Source organism: Acipenser ruthenus, chromosome 16 (genome assembly GCF_902713425.1).
Source record: "Acipenser ruthenus chromosome 16, fAciRut3.2 maternal haplotype, whole genome shotgun sequence".
Classification (NCBI taxonomy): domain Eukaryota; kingdom Metazoa; phylum Chordata; class Actinopteri; order Acipenseriformes; family Acipenseridae; genus Acipenser; species Acipenser ruthenus.
In genome coordinates this window covers 32,980,786-33,008,274 of record NC_081204.1, presented here as the reverse complement: position 1 = coordinate 33,008,274, position 27,489 = coordinate 32,980,786, and the positions used below count along the sequence as shown (strand labels likewise).

Genomic DNA, 27,489 nt, shown 5'->3' with positions numbered 1-27,489 from the left:
TACCTTATCCTGTAACTAATACTTACTAATACGTTAAAATCAGGTCCCTGGGTTACAATTATAACTACTTTGAGTTCCCAGGTGAAAATACACAAAACGTTTACCACAGTAGCAGCATAGCAAAGAGTAAGCACAGTGAAAGTATGGTACAGCATAGGTACGCATTGTGAAGCCCAGAGAGGTGTGGCAAAGTTTATTAAATATGGTAAACTATGCTGAAAGCATAGTATAACCATGGGAAAATTGCAAACATACTGTGCAAATTTACTGAGGCAAACTTTTATAAAGGTAGAGCCACAGGCATACCCTGCAACGAATCAACCCCTGGGCATTTCTGCATCTCCCATACATTACAGTATTGTAAATGAGGTCTGGGACTGATTCTACTAATTGCAGGGGAGGTGCTCAGTAATAAGATCATTGGCATAAGAAAGGGAGTCGTACATCTCACGTTACTATCTGATTGCAGGGAAACACACTATCTGTCTGTGTCTAGGAATTCAAGAATTAGGCGAGACTGTGAGGCTGGCTTTTAATTTTGAGTTCATTTGCACCATTTTTTAGAAACAAACAAACGCATGCTTTTTTTAAACTAGTAATGAACAATCCTGAATGGCATTTTGTGGGATACGTTTCCCTTGAGAAAAAAGCTTATTCAATCTGAATTTAAAAGCTCCATAACATATACCTGCAATTACATTCAACTATTGGATTTTACAGTGATATAAAGCCTTGAAAAGGGTTGCTTAGATTAAAAAAAAAAACATTTTTAATTATAAGCCATAAAAGTACGAAATGAACAAGCAAACACTATACACAGACTGAGCCATGTGTATCTACTTATGTGTGGTGTTAAAGTTCTGAGCTGATATATAGACTAACCAAAACCAAGTTTTAAAAATGCAGGGACATTATAAAGGGTCTAAGGAAACAGCTTTAGTTATAGCAAATGGCTTTGACTATAGCAGAAATCACGTTATACTCTTCTTTTTAAGGAAGACGCTTCTCTTAAACAAAAGTGTAAAGAGACAGTCACGTAATTAGCACAGATTAGTCAAAGCACACTGCGAGTAAATTGTTCCTTTCTTGGGAGCCGGGGGATTAGCATTCAGCAGACAATGCCAGCCTGCTCTCAACAATTGGTGTCAGAATGGTAATTTCGCAGTGCTAACTAGCTTCTGCTTACTTTTTTTGATAACAGGCCCAGGTATTTTGCCTGTTGCCTAAAGCCTTGCATTCCCATTAACCCATCTGCTAATTGTTTAAATACGTTTACCGGCTCAAGGAAAATGCTGTATAAACCTGTTTTCCACAGTGGCAGGGCTGCTTTACCACCTGCTATCTACTTGCATTGTTTAGCACACAAACAGCAATGTTAAAAATCTGCAATTACCCTTTTTACCCCTAATCACCTTTAGCAGGGCTTTCAAATGAACAGCCATTGCAGTTAAGAGTTCCCCAAGCACATGCCAAATAGCAATCTAAAATGTGAGTCACAAATATGCCTTGTAGATCTGATATTATAATTTAAAGGGGTATTTAATACAATGCATGATGCATTATACCACCTTCTATAGCAGACCCATAACAACAACAGCTGTGTTAGCTCTAATTGTAAAAATGCATGTTTGGTGTTTTTAATAGATAATATACAACAGCATCCCCATTATGACATGCACTTGCCATCTGAGTGATACCTACACTGCGATAATTACAAGAACACTCTGTAATAAGAGGGAGATTGCTCTCCATGCTGCTCCAGAACAACTTAGTTATAAACCTCCTTTTAAATTCTAGTAGTGCTTGGTGACTGTGATTATCTCCCAAACAGCCACTGTGCGAAGCATGTTTATTTGAATAGCTTTCTGTGAAACAGGGAGTTGAGTGCACTCTGAATTCAAAGCACAGCCCAGTGACTCTAGCAACCTTTGTCAGTTCAGGATCCAAACACTGTCACTCTCTGTATCCCTATGGAATGGGCAGTGTCGTGTGATACACTGCCACTACATATTCTGTCCTGTCTCATTGGTGAGATGAGATGAGGTTAAAAGCTCTAAAACTACAAATGCAGACGAGCCTGACACTTTTGCATTGTGGTTAGGGTGCTTGTTTGAGGTGCATAGGGTCGCCGGTTCGCGCCCAGCCTCCATCCTATTACACAGATAAAGCAGACCACTATGAGAAACCTTAGAGAAAGACTGAGCCTTTTGGAAACAAAAATAGCATTGAAGGTAATATCGGTGTATCAGTGAGATTGTTTATTTACACTTTGATTGTCTACAGCGTTTATGGCTGGTGACTCCAGGACTTCTCTTTCAATGTTTACTCCTCTAACTCTTTGAGGCATTGCTCATTCAAGGACCTTCATGCAGCCCCTAACTTACACTTGTTAACACTTCTGTCTAATCATTAGTTATGAGATAATTATTATCAATAGTTTCTGTCTACATATGAGACTGCACACTTCTAATTGTTAAAACATCAATATATATATATGAATATATTATAATATATCTTTAAATATACAGATAACTGTATTTTCAAATATATGGAAAGCTGCAGTTACATGCAGATTTTTCCATACATAGCAATATATTTTAGTAGCTGGTATTGCCTTGTCACATAGACAGGCTGCACAGGCTAGCTGAGAATGTCAGGAGCCTTGACTGACATCATGACTGAATCCACAGCAACCACCCGGACCCGTGGAGCGACTGCCAGTCACACACAGAGCTGCGGATACCAGGACTGGAAATAGATTTGAATTGTCTTCACCAAAGACACAGTATGGGTGAGAGTAACATGCAGATTGTTGAAACCACATCAATATCACATTACCCTCTCTCCTCTGCAATTTGCCTCTGTTCCAAAGGTAACATTTGGCACAGCTGCTTTGGATGCTGCAAAATGAAATGACTGCCTGGGAACCTTAAAATGTGTCACCAGGCAAGCATAAGTAAACGACCATGTGAAAAATGCATGCTCTGTATGTGCTGGATGTGCAATGGATCTATGTTGTGAATTTCCACGGCGGTTCCCTCTTTGTTCTGTCCAGATCCATCCCTTGTAAAAGCCTCATTAGAATGGATTTATCTGTAACTTCAAGCTGCCTGGAAAAGGTTACTCTCTCAGTCATGTGGGAATCTTTCAGCTACCGTCTTCCTGGGGAAGCATTCATACATAAACGACTTCATTAAAGAAACACATAAATCATCTGCTGGTATCCTTATTGAAGCGCTCCTTGTATTATTTTAAATCTGGATGATTGTCTGAAACTGTGTTTTTGAATTCTTGAGGGGTAGATTGCTGTGCTACTTATTAATTTGCAACATGTGACAGGTAAGAACACATGATTGATGTTTATTATTATATAAATAGGGTTAGAAATGAGATAAACAAACAAACAAACAAAAAAACTGAAAATAATAAAATTCAAGTACAACAACATTCCTCCCCTGAGTTTCATCTAAGTGACTCAACTGGATTCAAAGCTCTTCAGAGTGTTCCATTGGGGCGGAATGGTCCAGAACAGAGGTCCACCTCTTAAGAATTCAAGCCATTAGCTCTGTATGGATCACTATAGGGAGTTCCACCTCTTTTAAAATCACAATTTAACCACTGGTGAGGCTGTCTTACCTAAGCTCTTCAGAGTGTTCCATTGTGAGGCTGTCTTCCTGAGCTCTTCAGAGTGTTCCATTGTGAGGCTGTCTTACCTAAGCTCTTCAGAGTGTTCCATTGTGAGGCTGTCTTACCTAAGCTCTTCAGAGTGTTCCATTGTGAGGCTGTCTTACCTAAACTCTTCAGAGTGTTTCATTGTGAGGCTGTCTTCCTGAGCTCTTCAGAGTGTTCCATTGTGAGGCTGTCTTACCTAAGCTCTTCAGAGTGTTCCATTGTGAGGCTGTTTTACCTAAGCTCTTCAGAGTGTTCCATTGTGAGGCTGTCTTACCTGAGCTCTTCAGAGTGTTTCATTGTGAGGCTGTCTTCCTGAGCTCTTCAGAGTGTTCCATTGTGAGGCTGCCTTACCTGAGCTCTTCAGAGTGTTCCAATGTGAGGCTCTTACCATCATTGGCTTTGACCTCATCTTAGCCTGCTGTGGTCATAAACTGAGAAGGTTATTGAAAGGGGCAACCCTGCTGCCATTAATTATTGTTATTATTATTATTATTGTTACTCCTCCTGAGAAGCTTCCCAGACGAGTTAAAAACCGTTCTGCTGCCTGCGGATAATTAGTGTCCAGAGACTCTTCGTTTACCAGATGTACTGATGCCCCTCTTAGACTGAACATTGTCCAGTAAATAAACAGCACAGGCACTGGACTCGCCTGCCTCCCCACTGAGCCCCGGACATTATAAAGCTTGTTGTTTGAACAGGTGGTGAGGCCGAGTTTCTGGGCTGGGCAGCTGGTGCTTGATAGTAATAGGACACCTGTGTGTGTGTCTCAAGGGGTCCCATAAAAGAGCTCCAGACAAAAATCCTGTTCCCACTATGGAGCTGGAGGTGGCTTGTGAGACGTACAGGGTCACATTACCCTCATTATCATACCACCGCTAATGTATCCCACAGCGCTGTACAGCAGTTAGAGCCTGCAGTTCAAAATCAGATTCATGAAGACTCAGATCACCCTACCAAGGGAGGGATCTGACAAGTTAAAATAAAAACATGGTGATGTTTCTATCTACATTTCCTGGATTATCACATTGCAGCTACAGCTATTGGCCTGGATTGAATCACAACTATTGAATCCCTACTATGGAGATGTGCTGTTGAGTGGGGCAGTTTTATTTAATTTAATTACAACTTTATAGACCATCAAACACATACTTTCAGTGAAAGCAGCTCCTAATCTAAGAAACACCGCAGAACATTTACATTTTCATTTTTAATGACGCCACCACTGTAATGACGTCAATTGTTCATTCTCACCTAGAGATTGAATATTGAATGTGGAGTTTGCCAAACAAACATTTTGCCCAAATCTAATTAATCGTGTTGGAATGGTGTGGCCTAAAGTACTAGACCTATTGTTAAAAAAAAAAAAAAAAAAAAAGTTTCTACATTTATTTAAAAACGTAAATGACCCTTTTACATGATCTAAACTAGTATAGGCAAACATGTATTACAAAAGGTAATCATGAACAAACGGTAAATGCAAACATGTGATACATGAGTTTGTCAGAGGGATAATTTATAGTACTATAATTTTACGATGCCGCGCCTTAATTATGGGATTACTCGTCCATGGCCAGTTAACAATGGTTGTTAATTGGGCTGAAAAACGTGACAATGGAAGCTATTGAAATGAAATTTAGCACTCGCAGAGCCCCGCCCACTACTGAGGGGAGTGTGAGCCGTGGGGTGGGAGTGAAGATAAAACAGTATAGGGGGACCAGGGCAAGGTTATTGTTGCTTCGTGTAAACTGGACAGAAGTAAGCGTCTGCGGGACATCAGCGAGGAGTTCATTTGTTCTGGACTGTTTTGTTTTCCTAAATGGGTACTGTCTGACAGTGTTCTACGTTGTTTGAATCAGCAGGTTTATGACAAAAACTCGCCAGAAGGTAGTTTACAAATGGAAAAAAAAGTTTTAAAAACTTTTTATTTTTATTTGTAATTGTTATTATTATTATTTAAAAAAACATTGAATCCAAGCCAAAGTTGAGCAAACCAAGAAAGTTTTAAATCTTAAAAATCTTGACCGTCTTGTTCTAAACAAGAAGCAATGGCATCTTTGCTGCTAGCTTGTGCGTTGGCATCCCTGCTCTTTGGTTTCCAACCGAGCGGTGTTGATGCCGGTGGAGAGTATTGCCACGGTTGGGCCGACACCTACAATATCTGGCACGATGGCTTCCAGTGCCCGGAGCGGTATGATGGCGAAGAAGCCAGGTTTTGCTGTGGGACGTGCCATCTCCGCTACTGCTGCAGTACCCCGGAATCCAGACTGAACCAGGAAACTTGCGACAATGACAGTTATCTGGGTTTCGAAACTGAAGAGCAAACTAGCCACAAGCCACCTCAAGGTACGATGCAGAGTCATAATCTCATGCCATTAGTAGAAACGTTCTTTATTTATTTTTGGAAACTTTGAATTACTTTCACAGTTTAGTATTTTAAGTTTTAGTTTAGTTGTTTAGTATTTTAAGTAGGACTTTTTTTTCATCTTGTGTGCTGCAGCCTATTTTTTTTGTTCTTAGTAACTTAATACAGTACTTAATTGCTTCGCTTTTACAATCTGCAGTGCTACAAGAGGGGCTTTTAAGAAGGTTTTGAATTACACATCTTTGTAGTAGAAAATAAACAGTGTGGGGTTACAGGATTTCCTGCTGGTGCTGCAATTAGGCAAAAACTGGTCCGACCGCCTCAATATAGCCATTCTAAGCAATTGAATGGTAAATGTATACGCTTTAACAAACCTGTATTAAATCTGCTCCTTTCTTCCCTCTTCTCTTCCAGTGCCTACGTACCTGCCTTTCCTCATTGTTGCCAGCGTGTTTGTATCCTTCGTCATCGTCGGCTCCTTCGTCGCCGTGTGCTGCTGCCGTTGCCTGAAGCCCAAAGCTGGGGAGCAGCAGAGCGGCTCCGTGCCTATCCAGAGCCGTCTGATTGAGTCGGGACCCTCCTCGGACGGCAGGACCCCCTCCCGCCACTCCAGTTCCAGCTCCAGCTCTGCCAGTCGCTGCTCGGCGGGGGGGCGGCCCCAGAATAACATCTGCACCATGGGCACCGAGGGCATGAATGTGTACATGAGCATGCCTCCGCCAGGCAGCTACCCGGTGATGGGATGCCCTCCACCCCAGCAGTACATGCCCCATAACCAGACCCCCTCTCCCTTTGTGCAGCCTCATGGGTACATGGGCTACGGGATCCCACCAGAGCATGCTATGCTGATGGCCCCTGCGTACATCGACAGCAGAGCGGCTTACGGACAGCAGCATCCCTTCCCACAGGCACCCATGCATACCGAGCAGCTGTACCCAGGAGTGACTTTATGAGAACTTTTTACTGTCTTATTTTTTTAAACATTTTAAAAGCATAAAGACTGAAAAGTTAGGTTTGGATGTGTCAATCCGTCCTCTAACCTTTGAGTCATGACCTAGCCTCCAGGCCTGGGGTTCGGCCAAAACGCAGGGTTTGTTTAGAGGAAGGAGGAATAAGGCAAGACTGTATAATCCAGTTAAAGATAGGGGGTTTCTTTGAAAAGATAAATTGTGGCAGCAGACACAGTGGCTTAGAGGGAATAAGTAGATATCCTTGTATATTTAGGATCTCCCAGAGGAATGTTTACTAAGCCAAGGGGGTGCTTTGAAATTCTCTAGCAGTGTTAATGCAATTAAATATTCCTCTTGTTTATCTTGTGGGGAAATTACATTGGTCTGTCACTTGATGATGAGACTCAAATAACATATCTAGTTTACAACAAGATGAGATATGAAACAAGACTGTTGCAGTGTTGCTGGATTCTCCCCTCTGTGAGTCCAGTGGTCCACAAGCCAGTAGAAAGCGGAGTGGGACGCGAAACCAAAGACTATATTCATGCTGAGAAAGTTTCTCTTTGTTTTGCACACTTTGTTACAACTCGATGACAAGACTGCTTCTCGAAGCAATGCAAATGTTGTGAATGTCTTAAGTTTGCTTCTGGATGTGGAGCGATCTTTAAACCTGTTTTTTATTTTTTTATTAAATAATCATTTTTGTAAAATGCACTATTTCACTGAATTACAGTGCTCGGGGGATAATTAAAAATAAATATAGCAGAATTGTCTTGTTCCTATTTATTTCGGTTTGTCCTCCACAACCTCGTGGAAATCCAAATTGTGAGGATACAACATGTGTTTTAAATACATACGGTTGGCCAAAACCTTTAAAATGAGGACATTTACCGCATGTTTAAAGGCCATCATGAGGAACGTGTCTTCATGGTTGTCCCAGGGCATTTAATACTGTATTCTGATCATTCGGGATACTTGGAAGGATTGTATATGGTTTTAACTAAATGGGCCACTCTGTTGCTTAGCTGTGGGATTTTCAAATACAGCCATCATGTGTTTGGAATAGTGCTTGTCCTCAGAAATCTGAGATTCATGCATTTTGCTTTAATTGTGGTGATGCAACACAGATGTCTTTATAAGAATGACCCTGCTTGTTTCTAGGGCAGTCTGTGGGGGGTGGGGTGGGGGGTGGGGGGTGGGGGGGCTGACAGCAGGGGGGTCATTGGGGAGGAGAAAAGTGATCTGTTCATACCCAGAGTGAGCCCATCTGAAGAAGATTGTGTTAATCTGTGAGAAGTGTCTTCGGTGAGGTGTGAAGGACTGACACACAAAGAACTTCAGAGGGGCCCAATGGACTGGGGGCTGGGATGCTTAAACAGATCATTAATATGGGGGCACATTTACCTTAATTCTGGTTCATTAAGGGGTATTGCTGTATACTGCTTAGGGAAGTTGACTCTTCATCTAGTTGTCTTTGTCTAGATGTCTTCATCTAGACAATGTGGGGAAGCTATAAAAAAAGGCTAACAAGATGCTCGGATATATTGTGAGACGTGTTGAATTTAAATCAAGGGAAGTAATGTTAAAACTCTACAATGCATTAGTAAGACCTCACCTAGAATATTGTGTTCAGTTCTGGTCACCTCGTTACAAAAAGGATATTGCTGCTCTAGAAAGAGTGCAAAGCAGAACAACCAGAATTATCCCGGGTTTAAAAGGCGTGTCGTATGCAGACAGGCTAAAAGAATTGAATCTATTCAGTCTTGAACAAAGAAGACTGCGGCGATCTGATTCAAACATTCAAAATCCTAAAAGGTATAGACAATGTCAACCCAGGGGACTTCTTTGACCTGAAAAAAGAAACAAGGACCAGGGGTCACAAATGGAGATTAGATAAAGGGGCATTCAGAACAGAAAATAGGAGGCACTTTTTTACACAGAGAATTGTGAGGGTCTGGAACCAACTCCCCAGTAATGTTGTTGAAGCTGACACCCTGGGATCCTTCAAGAAGCTGCTTGATGAGATTCTGGGATCAATAAGATACTAACAACCAAACGAGCAAGATGGGCTGAATGGTCTCCTCTCGTTTGTAAACTTTCTTATGTTCTTATGTTCTTATGTTCTTAAGTATATTTTATTTATTGTTTGTGTGGGTTTGCATCAGACACAATAGCCGAAATAATATACCTTTTGTTGCTTAAAACCCTTCGTGCTGTAGCTAGATCCAGTATACTAATGTGGCACCTTCCTGATTTAAATGACATGTAATTTACTTCACCAGCTCTTTGCAAAATGACCTCCCTCCCCCCCTGAAAATTAGCATGTATCTTAATCTGCATGCAATTTATTTTAATCTCCTTAAATCTGCCCTTTTGTCTTCACAATTGCCCAGGAGTTGGTGACAATAGCCACCTGTAGCTGAGGTCATATCCCTGCTGCCCAGTCTTCACCTGGCTAAACCCTGTGCACACAGTGTTGGTCGTTAAACGTATTCATGAAACGGCATTCTCCTGAGTACAGTAGTTGTTCATGTGAATAGAGGGCGCTCTAATAATTACAACCACAACATCTCTTAAGATTCAACCGAAGAGTTCAGGCTTAGACAGTGGTCTGTTAAATAAACTCTGTGACAGACCTGAACTTCAGACATTGAATGTTCATATTAGAAGCGTGCTGTTTTAGGTTCATTTGTTGCAGCTTTAGCACAACCTGGGATTGTTAGATCCCAATATTTTTAACATTAGCTGCACTTACTTCTACTCTTTTTGTGTCTAGATGCTGGATTGATAAATTTAAGTACAATGTCAAGGCAGAGAATAATAGTACTCTCTTCCATTAGAGAAAATATGATAACTAGCAGGGATTGTCAAGCCTGGTATTTGCTTTCTCGAGCCTGGTTTTCTATTGATCTAGTTCTTAAAATCTTTAAAAAGTAAAAGGGATGAAGAGTGATCATACTGAATAACTGTATAATCCAGCATGCACAAAGGTTAAAGCAAAGTGTACAGTAATTGAGATACTAGATGAAACGTGTGTCTATTAGACCTGGGGCTCTATTTGAACCTAACAGCTATTTTTCTTTTTCTATTGAGTATTATACAGGACAAGCGTGTCCCTGATTCCTAGTAATAGGTGGTTGATGCAATCCTCTGGGATTCTCCATTGCAGTATAATGCTTTGATATAATCCAGGATTATCAGACCCGTAGTTTATTGTGTTATCTTAAAGCTTGAATTTCTGTGTATTTATTTATTCTGTCCCTTATTCAAGTCCAGAGGGAAGTCTATCTGCTCTGTTACTTTAAAAACACTTTTCTGTTACAACCAGGTGCTGTTCTGCATCACAGAATATAAATGCAAAGCGATTTTAAAATGAGTTGGCCACTTTGAAAAAAAAAAACACGGATGCTGCATGACCCTATGAATAAAAAATGTGTGTTTATAATAACTGTTATTGCAGCGGCACTACGTGCACTATTACCGCACCAACTATTTCCCATGGCCGCCCTATTGTGTTGCAGGCCTTGCATGTGCCATGCACGTATTGCACATCTTCATACTCGTTACACAGTAGTGATGTGATTACACAGTGACACCTAGTGCCTTTTATTGTAATTGCATTTGGTATAGAAACCAATTCATGGTGCCCAGTTGTGGTGGTTTTATATTTCCGATGGAGTCTATAAAGTTACATTTCATGTTTTGTTTAATCACATAGAATTGTAGTATTCCGAAGTTGGTTATGGCACACATTATGTCTTTATCAGATACACAATATATATATATATATATATATATATATATATATATATATATATATATATATATATATATATATAAAATTAAACCAGGGTGAAGTTAAAAGGCGTTTAATCAGATTTACAACTGTAAAGACGTTGCAAATAATGTGCGGAGAAGATTACATTTCCAATAGCAAAAATGCCAAACGTCACGAAATACTTAAGTAAACTGTCAGATACATGGGGAGTATTTTTTGACCGTCTGACAACCAAACTCACGCGATACAAATCTCCCCGATCAGCTGACCAGGGTTGTACACAGTCAATATGGCGGTGTGGCCAAGACAGATTTCCTGAGGAAATCTTGAGTGGGGATACATGTTAAACAGAATAAAACATTACAGACTGAAGTCACTCTGGATCAGGTACCAGGGGAAATAACTTTACACCGAAATGGATCACATTAACACACCAAAGGTGAGATTTTTATAGTAGGGTGTACCGTTAGGTGAATGAAGATTGGCACTTACAGACAGTGTAATAAGTACGAGTTACCGGTACATCTTGCAGCCAGGTCTTGCTTATTTTCATTTGATTATCCAAGTAAATGGCGTACTGTATGTATCTGCCACTACAGCCTAGGAAATTGCATGTTTAACGTTAGCACAATCTAGCAAAACAATAACATTAGCATGGTATTGAGAGCTATGATGTCAATGTTTTTTGCAAAAAAAAAAGATGAACTGGGATTAATGACTGAGCATCCTGGTCGACATGGGTGTAACGGTCTGACAATTAGGTGTAAATTACATTGCATTTACCGGTAATCTTTCACTTGTATTAAATGTCCAACTAAATAATCCAGGTGTTATGCCCTTTTAGTTGTTTTGGCAAAATAATCTAAGATTCAGTGTTATTATTACGGTATTGCGTTATGTCTTTATAATTACGTGGTTTGTAGGAGAGCATTTCGGAATTTGAATCCACAGAAAGATGTTATCTTACTTCCAGTAGGATTGTTTTTTTTTACAGGCAGTAAGCAGTTGATTCCGCTGCTGCCAGTACAAAACGAATTATTAATATAACCACCTATTTCACTTTCTCTAAACTTAAGCCAATAAAACAGAAGTATTGCTTTATTCAGCCCTCATGTTAAACTACTGGCAATAATTGGAGTTCATGTTTAAAACGTAATACAAAGAATGATTACAATAGGGAAGCCACATTGTTTTATCCCAATTTACACTGTACAGTATATGCATCACAAAACAACACCTCAGTTCTATTGTGGTCTGCGCGCACACGGATACCAAAATGATACAGCATGCGAAGAGCGAGAACAGGAGGCTCAGCTCTCGCTCGCTCTGTGGGGCTCGTCTTGCAAAAGTGTTCAGGGTGCAGTTCTATTTCTGCAGCTTGCACAGCAATATTAACCACCAGCATACTGTCTGAAAACAACTGTGTACGTTTTAGTATTGCATATCAAGGTTGCTTTAGAAACTCTGTTTTTTTAATTGGGGGAGGGGGGTTGAAATGTAAGGGTTCCTCCTTAAGAAAAAAAATACTGTACTTTCCAAATCGTTTGTGGGATATCCCATATGTAGTCAAACCAGATGCAACACTTCAAACATGCATTCATAAATTCTGAGGTAAAACTTACTCCTTTGCACTCCCCGCTTCTGCCCCAGCCATGAACAGAGCCCCTTGATCACTTGGCATTTGATATTGTAAATTCAGAGTAAGTGGTTAGTGTGTAGAAAGGCTTTGGCTTTGAGCAGAGAAGTGCCATGTTAATACAGCACTCTTGTGTGTTTGTAGTTCAGAGGGGTTAATATGAACACTGCTCCTCCAAACAGCAGCTGCATGATGATAAAAATAGAAAATGTCCACTTCTGCCAGGAATGATATACCTACGCTTTTTTAAATTCTCAAATGCAAACCCAAAAGTCTTACTTCTGCTATTAACTTTGTATCATATAAAGTAATTCACTTCTGCATAGGATAACAAAACCATAATCCAGACTTGAATTAGCTGTATTACTACATGCATGCAGTTAGCGGTTTCTTTTTCTTTGAAGTATGCTTCTTTTAAAGCATGCACTGTAGGGTCAGATAAGACTTGGGTGTAACAAGCAGGCTTTTCTTTTTATAAACATGCTGGTGTTTTCTGCAGTGAAGCAGCGACTGTATGTTCTTGCGTTGTTGATTCTGCAAACACAAAAATGTGGGTCGTGGCAGCCAGGTACTGAAATTCGACATGCAGCTACTTGCACTGCAAATCTGTTGGTGATCTAGGACAAACCTGACTGTAGGCTTTGAACTGTTCAGATAAATACAGTGTGTGTCTGCAAGAATGAAATGGCGTATTGCATTTTATATTATTATTTTAAACCATTTAGGTGATGTAGGTTACTCCATTCTAGTAGCACCCCACCCTCATGAATTGTGTTAAGAATGTGTTTGGTTTAATGTTCCAGGTTGAACAAGTCAAGTTACTTGACAGGTATACCAATAAGACGCCTGCAGCTGGAACTCTGTACTTGACTGCAACCCATCTGATCTATGTAGAGACTTTGGCAGACGTCCGCAAAGAAACCTGGGTAGGTGGTAGTTTGTATTGACTTTCTTACTAAGGTATTGACTTTATAGTGAAATAGTAAGGTGTGTCTGGCTGAAATACCATTGGGAATGAGTCACATTTACATCCTGAAACAAGAACAGTAATGTGGAATCTCATTGCTGCACAGTCTCTCAAATAGGTCATTCATGGGGATGGGGACCAGTCCACACATTGCTGCTTTATGATCTGTGTTATTTCTTTGACATTCAATGCATTTCTTTCTGAAGGGGCTGTACACATGTGCATTTGTGTTGGTGCTTAGGGAATGCCAACACTAGAGTTTTTAATAAATTCATATTGCATTTTGTGGTGTGTCCTTTTTTAAATACCACCCCTGTGTAACGTTTATGGCCTTGGTTGTATTTTGCTGCAGCATAATTTTTTTTTAAAATGTTTTTTTATTATGTAAACTAAATCTAGAAAAAAAAAAAACATCCACATACAAAACAAAATCTTTCATCAAAATGTACTGGCATATAGAATAGTGTAGCGTAAGTTTAGTAAGTTTGAGGTCACGAACACAAATGTTATCTGCAAAGCAACTGGCAACAGTCTGTGCCTAACGGGAAGGAAGACCTGTGACCCCTCCTATTTGTATTGCACAACTCCTGTTGCTTTTCTCCAACAGATTCTGCACCACCACATTGCCACTGTTGAGAAGCTTCCCCTAACCACCACTGGCTGTCCTCTGTTGATTCACTGTAAGAACTTTCGGGTCGTACATTTTATTATTCCCCGGGAACGAGACTGTCAGGATGTGTACGTGTCTCTGCTCAAACTGTCCCAGCCAGGTACTGTATCACAAACATGACCTGTGATGACGCTCACTGCTGTAGCATTGATACACTTATTCATTATTTCAGTGAGGAATTCACTTTTCATCTTGATGTTGCCTCATTCTTAGATTTTGTAATCCTTTGTATTCCTAATTCTTACTTTGTATAATCTGAATGTAAGAAATATTAAAGCAATATTTTATTTTGAAAATAATACCGTATAGGGGTACAATATATGTTTTGAAGTTAACGTTATCCTATAGGGAGAAACATACTTTTTTTATAGTTCTGTATTTGAAATCAAAATTCTCTGTGATAGGTAAGCTTTTTTGTTTTGTTTTTTTGCTAGCATTTGACAATAAGTGGTAAGAATTAAATTGCATGTGTTTTCTTGTTTGATGTTTCCTTCTAGGAGAGCTGGTGATGCTTAATAACAGTAAAAAATGGACACATTTTTAAAACAGAACATATGAACTGAACAGAACAAACTGAGTTATTCGGTTTTTCCGTTAGAATGACATTTAAAATAAAGTAACCTTTGATTTGCTTTTATTTTTCCCCTGCAGCAAAACCCGAAGAGCTCTATGCTTTCGTGTACAACCCTAAGCAGAATGAAGCAGACAGAGGAGTTAGCTGGAGTACCATTGATTTAAAAGTAGACTACCAGAGAATGGGGTTACCCAATGATTACTGGGAGATAACTGACCTAAATAAGAGCTATGGGGTGAGCAGAGCATGTATAATATAAATGTTCCTGGAATATTTAGTGATATTATTAATCTTGTTTTTTATTTATGTATTTATTTCTTGTTTTCATATAGAAGAGGGGATGTTCTGACTGTGTTTGTGCCTGTCTTTAGTCCCCCATTTCTGAAACATGTTGGGTACAAGATCACAGAAATGTCAGCACTGTGCCCCTCCTTTGGGTTTTTACACTCTTATCCAGGAAGTTAAACGCATTGCAAAAGTAGGACATAGATACACAACATTTTATTTCTGCACCAGTCTTAAATGTATCGATCCATAAGAAACAAGGTCAATTTATTTTTATAGTGCAACATTTTACCATCTTGTAGGTTTTGCTCATTCATGGAAACAGTATCTCTGTTGGTCTGTCTTCACATGGCCACAAGGTGAAGGTTTAGGGAGTTGCTGGATGGAATGGCGGTCTAACCCTATTTCAATGGAAACGGGGGTTTGAAGCGTGTGTTAAACATGTGTGCTATTTCTCTCTTTCAGATTTGCAGTACCTATCCTTCTGAGCTCGCAGTTCCCAAAACCGCAAGCAAGACTACAATAGTGGGGAGTTCAAAGTTCAGGAGCAGAGGACGGTTTCCTGTGCTGTCCTACTTTTACAAGGAGAATAATGTAATGTTGTGTTTTCTTTGGTTTAAAATGAAGTCTTTGGTTTTAGAAGGGCATTTGAAGCAGTGTTCAAATTCTTTAGTTCAGTGTGCTGCCGGATAACCAGAACAAACATTTTTCTATGCATGTTTTTGTTGTTGTTGTTGTTGGATATAAGGACCCAATTGTCCCTCGCAGAAGTAACCCATTGAATGAAAAACAGAGACGGCTGTAAATGTTTTACACACTAGAATTATAAAATTGAACTTTGTATTCAGTAGCTGCTGTCTGCATACCTTTTATTAGGATTGCATGGTTAACCATTTGGGTGTGGATGGAAATTTTACTGTAATTGCAAAAAGAAAGTGGTAGAAAAAAAAAACAAACAATAGGTGCTAGATCAAGTATTTGCATCCGTTATGTTTTGATTTGTTTGTCCTCTAGGCTGCTATCTGCCGGTGTAGCCAGCCGCTGTCTGGTTTCACTGCTCGCTGTGTGGAGGATGAGCAGATGCTGCAGGCTATCAGCGATGCAAACCCAGGGAGCCCCTTCATGTATGTGGTAGACACAAGGCCAAAGGTACTGATTATCAGGACAAGAAGACTAAATATGACAGCAGATATTTAACACCTTCCATGTGCTTAGTTTTGTGATCAGTGTTGGCAGGTGTGTTCTCCTTTTAATTTTGCGGTATTAATTGATTGTGAAAGCACTGAGTGGTTATCAATTTTGTTCCTCATCAGTTGAACGCAATGGCCAACAGAGCTGCTGGAAAGGGATACGAGAATGAAGATAATTACTCCAACATTCATTTCCAGTTCGTCGGTATTGAAAATATACATGTGATGAGGAACAGTCTTCAAAAGCTGATGGAAGGTAATGAAAAGGCTTTTTGACCTCCCTTTCTTTTCTTCTTTCATTATACATCTAAACACAGTATGTTCTTTCTTAACAGTGTGTGAAATGAAATCTCCCTCGATGAGCGACTTCTTGACAGGCCTGGAGAATTCTGGCTGGCTGCGTCATATTAAAGCTATGATGGATGCAGGCGTTTTCCTAGCAAAGGTATTGGCCAGTGTGAAAGGATTCAGCACCATAACACTATTGTTACCATCAAGTGTAATGGTAAATGCTTGTAAAGAATAGCATGTTGGTATATATTCAAAATCTGTGGAACTGTGGTTAACCATTTGTCATAGCCACTAATGTGCCAAAAGATTGTAACAGATATGATATCAGTCATCCTTATCATATGTTTTCTTTAGTTTCTGGCATTATGGGTAAAAACACTTCTTTTTTGTGGGTTTGTTGTACTTTTATTTTTTTACAAAATGCTGTGAAAAACAGTTTATATACAATTCTGACTAAGTTAAGATCCTTGCAAATGTAATTATACATTATTTTCAAAAAGGAAGCTGTGTGGTCCAGTGGTTAAAGTCCAGGGCTTGTAACCAGAAGGTCACTGGTTCAAATCCCACCTCTGCCACTGACTGACACACTGTGTGACCCTGAGCATATAATGCACAGTTCACTGCCTACCTCTGTAAAGCGCTTTGTGATGGTGGTCCACTATGAAAGGTGCTATATATAAAAATAAAGATATTATATGTTATTATTATAAAAACAAAACATATTGCAACTGGGTGGCACACAGACCCAAATTAAAATCCCATGAGAAGGCTGCAAATGCTTTTGTAGATTATAATAAGCATTTAAACAGCAGTTAGGTCAATGAGTCCAGTGTGCTGTATACAGTAGATGTGTTTTCTGCTTTTGTCCAGTTTTGAATTGCGTGTGGGTTTTGATTTTCTTATCCTGGTCAGGCAGTTGCAGAAGAAAAAGCCAGTGTTTTGGTGCACTGTTCTGACGGCTGGGATCGCACTGCACAGGTCTGCTCCCTGGCCAGTCTCCTCCTGGATCCATACTACAGGACAATCAGAGGCTTCATGGTAAGGACTGGGGTTTGACGCACCATGAGCATGCTTTATGAGAGTGATCACTTACAATTTAAAAAATATCTCAATGCTTAACATTTTCACACTGTTTTGGGGCAGCAAAATGAAGAAAGGTATTTTTTTTTTGTTTTTAAGGTAACATCACTGAAATGAATTGCTCAACATATTGGGGGTGATAAGACACATTTATTAGAAATGTGTAAATATAAACAGGCCGTGCTTTACAGAATTAGGACTGACATTCTTTGTAAAGATATTTTGGTGTGTTTTTTGTTTTTTTTGCTGCGTTTTCATCTACATTGAAAAAAGTATGTGCTTGAATGAATGTTTGACCTTTTAATAATACTAATTTATTCTTTTTTTTTACTAAGGTTTTAATAGAAAAAGAGTGGATATCTATGGGTCATAAATTTTCACAAAGGTATTAACATTTAATCTCTCTATGTTACTAATAACTGTTGTTCCTTTTGTACAGCATCCTCCATCATATGGTCACAGATCAGGTCCCACTGTCTGTATGAAAACTTGATTTATAAAATAAGTCCATGTCTCTTTAAGGAAAGCATATGATATATTTTCGATCAGCTTAGGTGATACTGCTCTTTGGAATCAGTACCTGAATTTTTTGCTTTTTTCAAGACTGCATTAATCATCATTTTTATCATATTACGATTAAAAGATAGCTCTTTATTCCAAAATATTTTTGCGACAATTTAAGATGATTACATTGGCTGCACAGAATGATAGACATTTACAAACTCTTTTGTCTCCAAACATGATGTGTATGACAACAACATGTTCGCTTGTGTTTTCCAGGTGTGGGCAGTTAGAAGGGGACCCCAAAGAGGTGTCTCCGGTGTTCACCCAGTTCATTGAGTGCCTTTGGCAGCTGATGGAGCAGTTCCCATGTGCGTTCCAGTTCAATGACAGATTCCTGCTGGAAGTCCATGATCATGTATACTCTTGCCAGTTTGGGAACTTCATTGGGAACTGCCAGAAAGAAAGGGAAGATTTAAAGTGAGCAAATATCTTTCATTTGTTTTCAGAAGACTAGTAATGAGAGAGAGAGAGAGAGAGAGAGAAAAAACTGTAAACTGTAACTGTTTCTAATGCTTTTTACAGACTCCATGAAAGAACCTATTCAGTGTGGCCCTTTCTTCTGGAGAAGACAATGCAATACCTGAACCCAGTGTACAGAGGCTCCTCTGCATTCGGCGTGCTGCAGCCCAACACGCTGCCTTTCAACTTTAAGTAGGTTTCAAATTAAAAAAAAAAAAAAAGTATTACTCCAATACATATGTGAATGTTTTTGCTGACGCTGGCTGTAGAGAATCAGAAATTCTCAGATGTATGACATATTTTTATTGTTTCATTCAGATAATTGATTGATAATCTGACTGTGTTTGTGCTGTTGTTTTTTTTTCTTCAGGTTTTGGTGTGCAATGTATAACCGTTTTGACAAAGGGATGCATCCAAAGCAGTCAATTCTGGATCACGTGCTTGCCTTGATCAGCCAAAAATCCGACGGGGAAGGGAAAGTAATTGAACTTCAGAATGTAAGAAAAAGGAAAAAACAACAATCCATGACAGTGGCAGCTGGACACAAAGGTCTTACACAGACACAGACACTGACAGCGTGACAATGCACTTTGATCATTTTTTGTTTAGGACATAAAAATACAATTTTGAAAGCAGAAACAAGACACTCTTTAGCAGTAGACTGAATTGTATTGAAATGTAATTGGAATTGGCTGATGCCAACATTGTTTTGTTAGTTTTCTCTATTTTGTGTAATTTTGCTTACAATGGGATTAGTTATGTAAATGATAAAGCAGTATATTTTGCAATTCTATTTGTCTGTTGCCTTAAAGGGTGCTATTAAGTGTTTTTTGGGTTTTGTTTTTGCAGAAGATAGGAGGTGGTTGTGGAGCCCTGACAAAGGAAGCCAACAATCTCTCGGATGCCCAGAACTCCCTTTCCCTCTCCACTCCCAATATCCCTCAGGACTGTGCAGGAGAGCCTGAAGTTTCTCTGACCAATGGCACAGCAGGGATGAAAGAGGAACTTTCTTCTGATAGGTCCAGAGAACAGAAGGAGTCAAAAATAGAAGCTCATAATTCAATCAGCAATGGCGAGACTCCAGTTCCCGTCATCTCCAAGTCCATCGCACAAGCAGAGGGCGTCTCTGTGGTTTCCAGTACTGCTGCTGATGAGTAACCCTGGCAGCCTTACCTAACACTGGGGGTTTCGTTAGTCAGCAGATACAAAGAGCAGGTGGGAACCCAGTAGCTGTTTGCACGTGGAGCTTTTCATCCAGTATTAATTATCTGCTGCATTTTACTGTCTTAACAAAAGTGCCCTTGTGAACTACTCCTTAATGACTTGCGTGTGTGAACATCCAAACTTTGAGGTTATAATTGACCTCAGCAATGTTCAGAAAACATGAAACACTACATTCATAAGCAGGGGTCTAAGAGTCGGCGATGTAAAGGTGATACAGGTTCAAATACGGTATGACGGTGTTAAAGCTGGTCTGCTTCCATTTAAAAAAATAAAATGATTGAATACCAGAGAAATGCACAAAGTTTCAGCTATTTTCTGCTTCTTATACTAGTGAAAAAAAGCACTTGCAGGAAAACATTTTCCGGGAGCACAAAATATGTTTAATATTACTAAAGGGAATACATTCCAGATATAGGGAGGGACCAATTATTATTATTTTTTCATATAACAGATTGTGTTATATTTTGGAACTGCCAAATTAGCATTGCTGTTACAGTGTAGCCAAAATGTTTGAGTGACTAACTAGCTTACTGTGTACTAACAGTATTTAAGTGATGTTGAGATAATTAGGATAGTCTGTCTGCTGTTCTATGCAATGCCACATTTTCATCTTAAAGACTAAATCTCATTTAGATGCATGTATCCTATGGGTAATGCCAAAGTGCAATTTTAATACGTTCTTAATAATGCAATCTATTCTTTTTATTATATAGCTCACATGCATGTAAAGCAAGTGTCATGACAACATTTACAAGGGGAGATATAAAGTATACCTATACCATATTTGTATCCAAACTTCCTGACTTAAGTTTGTGTCTCGATATGATTAGCCATTTTTGCTCCATTTCATTTGAATAAAAGACACAATAGATAAACAACATTAACGCCTTCAGAAACGGAAGCATTCGGCTTTGGGCATTGCTACTTTAATGTGAAGTCCTTGTAGTCCACATACAGAGAAATTGAATTTCTAAGCTGCCTGTTATGCTGTCTCTAGTAGATCGATGCTCCCTTGCTGCTAGTATATTGCAATAGGAAGTCTTATGCTGCCAAAATTAGTTTTACCGTGGCGTCCTAGATTTTTGGATATAGCTTTGAAGTTTCTGTTCTGTTCTGTAGAAAGGGAAACAAATAAAGTAGTTTTTCTGTTCCAGTATTGTTAAAAAAAATATATATATATATGTTTATTCTTTTTAAAATTATTCTATAAAAATGTTTTTTAAAGTATTATTTAGCAAAGAAATTTGCTTTGCAGAAGGGATGTTCATTAAAGAGTATAGTTAGCACAATTTCTTAATTTTTACGTGTCTTTATTCTTCCTTGAAAGAAAATCTCTCTTGTATATAAGCTACTTCATAATTCAAGACATTTAACCAAGCTTCTAAAATCGTATGCCAAGTTTTTCAGTTACAATGGTAATGCACCATTGTTTTGTTTTCAGAATTGGATTGATAAAGGGAATTGCACATATACATAGTGTTAGCTGGCATATACCTCTGTATGTACCACAGGAAAAAGTCTGCTATTTTCTATATTGTCTTGCATTGGAGCTCACAGATTTTCATTTTTTTTCCCCTGTACCTGCTGAACTCTACTAAATAATATATGATGTGTGGATGATTAGATTCTGATTTTTTTCCCCCAGAACTATAAAACACTCAATGGTAGAAGAGTAATAATAACATGAACAGAAATGTATTCATTGATTTTTTGTGTGTGTCTATATATATATATATATATATATATATATAAGCAAAACAGGAAAGCAAAGAGCTCCTTTTACATTTCCTGACCCAGTGTTAAATTAGTACACTTTGTGTTTTGTGTGATTTGTGCCAAGAAGGGATATAAGATAAAAAATATCAAGTCTTATCATGAATGAATTCATGCACTTTGCTGTCTTCCACTTGTAAAGCAGTGCCTGTTAAATACAAGATGTAGTATTATAAGGGCAGGACAGAGTGATTGTTTAACTTCTTTCTCGCTGTGTGTTTAGTTTGTGTGGGGACTGCATTTGTTACTACTTGAAAGCAAAGGGTAACTTTTCTGTCTAAAAGGTTATCCGAATAGATTTGAGTCTGACCAGTGATGAGCTTTACTGAAGGCTTATGGCTTTGCATTATAGGCTCAAGGGAGGGGAAATAATTTACTGTAAGTCTTTTACATTTTTTTATTTTCAGTACTAGAATTGACGAATCTTGCTGAAACTAATTGACTAGACTATTCTGAACGCCTGTAAAAAGCAAATATGTGCTAAAAGGTGTTAAACACAGCTGATCGTTCCCATCACGGTTAAATGAGAGTGAAAAGGGACACTGCAGCTTTCTGCAGAATGACTGTAGCAAACCAAAAATGAATTGCTAGATGAATGTTGTTCAATAAAAATAAAAAAAATCTGTGTACATTTTCAAAATTGTATTTGCACTGCAGCAGTTTGTATTGTCTTCAGTTAAACTACTGTACCCGTATATTTTGATACTGTTGGCTACAGTACAAGCACACAATGCTGGAAGTGGAGGGATCAGTACTGTGGTCTTTGTATAACAGTGTTTTAACTGCTCTGTGATGTCAACCTCGCTTAATAGGGACATTTTTACACATGCAGAATCCACTGCTCCATCTGAAAAAGGAAAGGGAAAACATTAACATTTTATTAATATAATTCGTTACATTTTTCATGTTATTTTAAGAACACATTTCCTGCATATTGCACTGTTTAGAGATTTGTTTTTGCATTGTATTTCATTAAAAACAAAAAAAGCACTGTATGATTTCAATTTTATTTTTCTTGTGATTGTTTTTTTAAGCCGTGGAATTTCATTTTTTCTAAAGATAAGTGTAATAAATATGTACCATGTCATATTTTACAGTGTTTTGTATGCGTTTTCTTTTCCCTCACACTGGGCTGTTGACCCAGTAGGAAAACAGGAATTAACAAGTAGCATAGGGTGATGACTGACTTGACTTCCTAAAGGACGCATTTTATCAGGTGAAAGCACCAGTTTTGAAAGCTGGTAACTTCAATCATTGTGATCTTCCGGTCAGCACTACAATGCATACGTAGCTAGTTATTGAAACATTATATAGCAATCTAAATCCGTTAAAAGGACACTAGAACGATACGAGGGCGAGACATCACAGGCGCTGGAAGACTCAAATATTAATACAATATAAGAAATGGCATGCTTATTTTGGTGCTAAGACTACCACAATCCCATATTGCCAAAAGAACACTGATAAAATCGCATGTTGCAGCAGGTGGTGGATTAGTAACACACTATCCTTTCAACACAGGAAGCCTGGGGTTGATGGTAGCCCCCAATGGAAGTCAAGGGGTTACAGATCGGATACTATGTCTTGCATTGTCATCTGTCATGTGTCTAGTCTTGCGAAATTAAAAGAGCAATAGAGTTAACAGGAAATTAATTTTGCAAACAATATTTATCAAATATAAATGAGAAGGGAGGCCATATGTCCTAAAACACACTACATGACATCGTAAAAATGACTTTTATTACCCACACACTCTGCTCTGAGCTGTAGACTAGTAACCTTTTAAACAGCTGTTTACATGGTTTGAATATTAAGCTTTAATAAATAATAATAAAACAAAGTAAACTTTTTTTTTTTTTTTAATAAATTACTCATGAGATACAGAATGAAGGGTTTCTTCAGAGTAAAACATGACCCTGTTGTTTTCATACGTATAGTACAACACAGTCTTCTCTGGTTTTCAATTAAGCACATGTAAATGGCTGGTGTCTAAAGAGATCCTTTCTAATTTAATATATACAATCCTGGCAGCGTCTGGGACAGCTGACTGTGATCTGTATTACTCAGCGTGGCAGCTGACAGCTTTCATGAGATTGCAGACTGCAAGAGTCCTGAGCAGGAATTCCTTACCGCTGTAGTCTCACAGCATCATTCCAATTCCTAATACTTTTTCAACAGAGCACTGGTTTCCAGGTCATTTACTTTGTTTTTTGGAACAGTGTCATAGTGCAATCACACAGAAAATGCATTTGAATTTCACCTGTTACGTGTTGAAACTTTTGGTTTCAGAATGTGTATTTGTGTACTCTATTTTTATTTTTATTTTTTACATTTATTAAAAAATAGCGGGCTGTTGTCCATCATTTCAATAAAGGAGGTATCCCTCAATTGATTGGAGTGGTTTATGTAGTATATATTCCAGTATGTAGCTACTGACAATCAACCAGAAATCAACAGAAAATTTCTGTAGATTTTTTAACAATTTGCTAAAAAACGAAACAAGTTGCTTTTGAAGTTATAAGATAAATGAAAATAACCTAAAGTTTGCATCACGCAAGTAGAAAGATTTAGAAACTGTGGTATCCACAAGTCTGTGCTGAGGCTCGTTGTCAGGAACCAAAGCAACAGTAGCACCTGTCTATCAGCTATCTATATTTACACTCCCTGCAAGAGCTCTCCAAGAATGGAAGTTTAGGGGGCATCCATTTTCAGTCTAAAAATACCCACCCTTGATGACCAGGCTATTCTGTGTTACCGAGGTATGTCATTCTGAGAAACACTGGCTTCAGTCTGCTTGAAAGTTTACTACTGGAAACCTGCTTGTAGGTTTTAAATTTGCAATCAAGCAAGTGACCATAGCTGTGTGCCATGGATAAGACATCATCTTCATCACAATTCCTCTGTTAAGTCATCAGTATCACTGGCTGCTGCTTGCGCATGGGGTAAGGCATGTCTTGGGTTTATTCTTATTAGGATTGTTATTTTAACGGTCTAGTCGTGCTGTTTTGTTCTGACTTTTTCTAGGGGTATATGGACTTCATTGACATTACAATGGTAATATTAATACATTTTATTTTATGAGTGATGCTTTTTAACATAAAATGGTGTTCTTTTGAATGTTGGATTGTTACGTTTTTTTTCTCTCCAAATACTAATGAAAATAATCAATATACAGTATGATGTATGTCAAAGAACTGTGTTTAGTGAAAAAATAGAGAGTGTGAACAAATACACATATATTATAAGTAGAATACAAACTGAAAACAACCTTTTTGCCTCCATTTAAAAAAAAGTGTCTTAAGTGTCTTTCAAGACAACAACTAATAACCCATTCTGTATTTTCAGATCAGTACTTATGCTTCGTTAGTATAAATAATGGTACTGAGAACGCCAATAAACATGAGTTTAGTGGACATCTCCAAGATCTTTTCAATGCTCCAGCCCAAGGACGAAGAGGAGGACGATGGTGAAAGATGTGAACTCAGCCAGGCAGTGTCTAACGATGACGACAAGCTTCTCGCTGAGCTCCTGTCCCAGGAGAGGTACAGAAGATTCATCAACAGCAGGAGCGGCTGGGGTATCCCGGGCACCCCTCTCCGCCTGGCCGCTTCTCGAGGTCACCTGAGATGCCTGGAGGTTCTTCTGGCCCGTGACGCTGAGGTAGACAGTTTGGATGTGAAGGCCCAGACTCCCTTGTTCACTGCTGTCAGTGGGAAGCATCTAGACTGCGTTCACGCTCTCCTACAGGCAGGAGCTAACCCTAACGGCAGCATTTACAACAATTGCTCCCCAGTGTTAACGGCTGCAAGAGAAGGGGACGAGGACATCTTGAGAGAACTGCTCCATTTTGGTGCAGAGGTTAACGCTAGATCTAAGGTTCCTCACTGGGCTTCGAATGCTAGTGCTTGTAGTGGACCTCTCTACCTTTCTTCAGTTTATGGACACCTTGATTGCTTTAAGCTTCTTCTTCTTTACGGGGCGGATCCGAATTATAACTGCACCGATGAGAAGCTCCTTGCCAGGATCAAACAGCCCAAGACAGTGTTGGAGATGTGCCTGAGACACGGCTGTGGGGTGGAATACATCCAGCTCCTGATTGATGTTGGAGCAAACATCTACCTTCCCACACTCATCATAGAGAAAACCACAAAGCAAAATGAAGCAGTGGAACTCCTGCTAAAAGAAAGAGGTGAGAATTGATCGTGGTATTAACAGATTAGAAGACACACATATACCAGGTTATTCAGAAACCATCTAGAACTTCAAACATGTAGTTATGGATTCTATAGTAAAGCTTAAATCATGTCACATTTCTGCTAATGCCTTGTCAGAAGCGTCTCAAACAGAGTGTCATAATGGATCAGTTTCACAGTTGGCTTTCCATTACTTCTAAAATAACCTGTGTATTACAATCATTACCCAGTGATTATGGGGCTGTAATGGTGAGATGTATTCACGTTTTAGTTTTCTCCGACTGGCTTTGAGCTTGATTGGAGAAGGCCTTGTTGTCTGAGCTTCTCGGTTCAGAAAAAAAACAACTTTAATACGCTAAACATTTCCATTACCTTTGTTAGGTTCATCATTTTGAGATTAATATTTCCAGTTCACTATCAATATTCTTATTTCAGGTGCTAAAAAATGAATAAATAACGCTGCTCTTTGTATATTACTTAACAATAATCTGTTTACATCTTTTCAGCTTGTCCAAAAACCCTGATGTCTCAGTGTCGGCTAGCAATCCGAAGCTACTTGAGAATGGCCAACAAAATGCATTCCATTGACCGACTGGACATCCCACCAATACTGAGGAAGTACTTAAACCACATGACCTGAGTGGCGTGGAATTCACAGTGATGTCACTGCCCCTGCTGTGGAGCTGCGCCATGGAAACCTCAATAACAGAATGCTGCTTTCCTTTTGTACCATGGTTAACTGCTGTTTTAATTACACTCTGGAAGCAAGGCAAGCTGTTTTAAATGGTTTTAAATACCACTGTGTTTGCTACATATTGTCTGAGGACTCATCCAAATTACCACAAGGGTCTTTAGACCTATTAAAATAAACTGCTATATAGTGTGCTGGGAATTCAAAGGATAAAGTGTAAGATGGAGTTGAGAGGTATAACACTGCCCCCTGATGGGTAAAGGGGGTAATGCATTTTAAATTAATATTTAACCTCTGTAACCGCCTGCACAAGCAGGTTCTTTTTGTTGCCGTGTTTGAGGTGCTGGGTTTGCAAGAACTAGGTACGGAGTCTGTGAATCTGGTTGCCCTCGTGAACCCTACGATCTTCACAGTGAAAAAGAAAACCTAAAATCATCTGCATTAAACCCAACTGGTCTTGCTCGATTCATGGCTGGGCTTATTCTCCCTGCACCCACTGTAGCATCAGGGGAATGCAAGCAGAAGTCAGCTGTGAGTTATGCAGCCTTAGCTATTGATTAACGCCTTTTGATACTTAACCGACTTCAGCAAGTCTGGTGTGTCCTCAATGCACAATGCCAAGGCAGGAGGGTTGCCTTTCATATGTATCAACCTGATGCTCTTTATAAACCTCGAAGAGACTGAATACCTTAAAGGCTAATGGCTTCATTTTACATTGTAATTTCTCAGCATATGTGTGTATGTATTTAAGTGTTTAATGTATGCATGCTAGTCAAAGAGGAGGTGTCACTAAAATGTGCTTTACCATGCCAAGCTAATCTAATGCTGCTTGATGATTTACCTTTTTCAACAGTTTTTTTAAAAAACTATTTATTCTCTGAACTTTATTAAGGCATAACATTTTAAACTCTTCTCATCCACTATCACCCGCCGAAAGGACCTTTGCGGTCTTGAAAGCTTTTATTTTGTTGGAAGTTAGTCATCTTTTTACACAACTTGTTAAGATAGAAGGCCAGTCTGGTTATTTATTTTGTAATACCCATCTTTCTTGAATATAAATGAATCAATTTTAATCACATTAATAAAACATTTAAAAATACAGTTTTTTTTTATTTGTGGCCTTGAACAAA

At 38.9% G+C, this 27,489-nt stretch overlaps 3 protein-coding genes across 4 annotated transcripts; all 3 read left to right on the top strand.

The window, feature by feature from the left end:
• Positions 1–5,330: 5,330 nt before the first annotated feature.
• On the top strand, positions 5,331–7,752 carry LOC117430186 (protein shisa-1-like). The gene is made up of 2 exons (XM_034903479.2): positions 5,331–6,015; positions 6,449–7,752. The coding sequence occupies exons 1-2, from the start codon at positions 5,718–5,720 to the stop codon at positions 6,985–6,987; spliced, it is 837 nt and encodes a 278-aa protein (XP_034759370.1). The 5' UTR covers positions 5,331–5,717; the 3' UTR covers positions 6,988–7,752.
• A 3,266-nt stretch (positions 7,753–11,018) lies between these two features.
• On the top strand, positions 11,019–22,569 carry LOC117412659 (myotubularin-related protein 8-like). Of its 2 annotated transcripts, none has more exons than XM_058989506.1 (14): positions 11,019–11,201; positions 13,202–13,324; positions 13,973–14,045; positions 14,687–14,844; positions 15,360–15,488; positions 15,909–16,043; positions 16,208–16,340; positions 16,420–16,529; positions 17,288–17,413; positions 17,791–17,840; positions 18,236–18,436; positions 18,542–18,670; positions 18,849–18,975; positions 19,328–22,569. In XM_058989506.1, the coding sequence occupies exons 1-14, from the start codon at positions 11,178–11,180 to the stop codon at positions 19,634–19,636; spliced, it is 1,827 nt and encodes a 608-aa protein (XP_058845489.1). In that variant the 5' UTR covers positions 11,019–11,177; the 3' UTR covers positions 19,637–22,569. The 2 variants fall into 2 exon arrangements, with proteins under 2 accessions (XP_058845489.1, XP_033877083.3); XM_034021192.3 differs by having other exon boundaries at positions 13,973–14,135.
• A 1,689-nt stretch (positions 22,570–24,258) lies between these two features.
• LOC117411926 (ankyrin repeat and SOCS box protein 12-like) lies at positions 24,259–27,458 on the top strand. Its single transcript, XM_058989505.1, has 3 exons — positions 24,259–24,417; positions 24,821–25,664; positions 26,175–27,458. The coding sequence occupies exons 2-3, from the start codon at positions 24,851–24,853 to the stop codon at positions 26,306–26,308; spliced, it is 948 nt and encodes a 315-aa protein (XP_058845488.1). The 5' UTR covers positions 24,259–24,417; positions 24,821–24,850; the 3' UTR covers positions 26,309–27,458.
• The last annotated feature ends 31 nt before the right edge of the window (positions 27,459–27,489 follow it).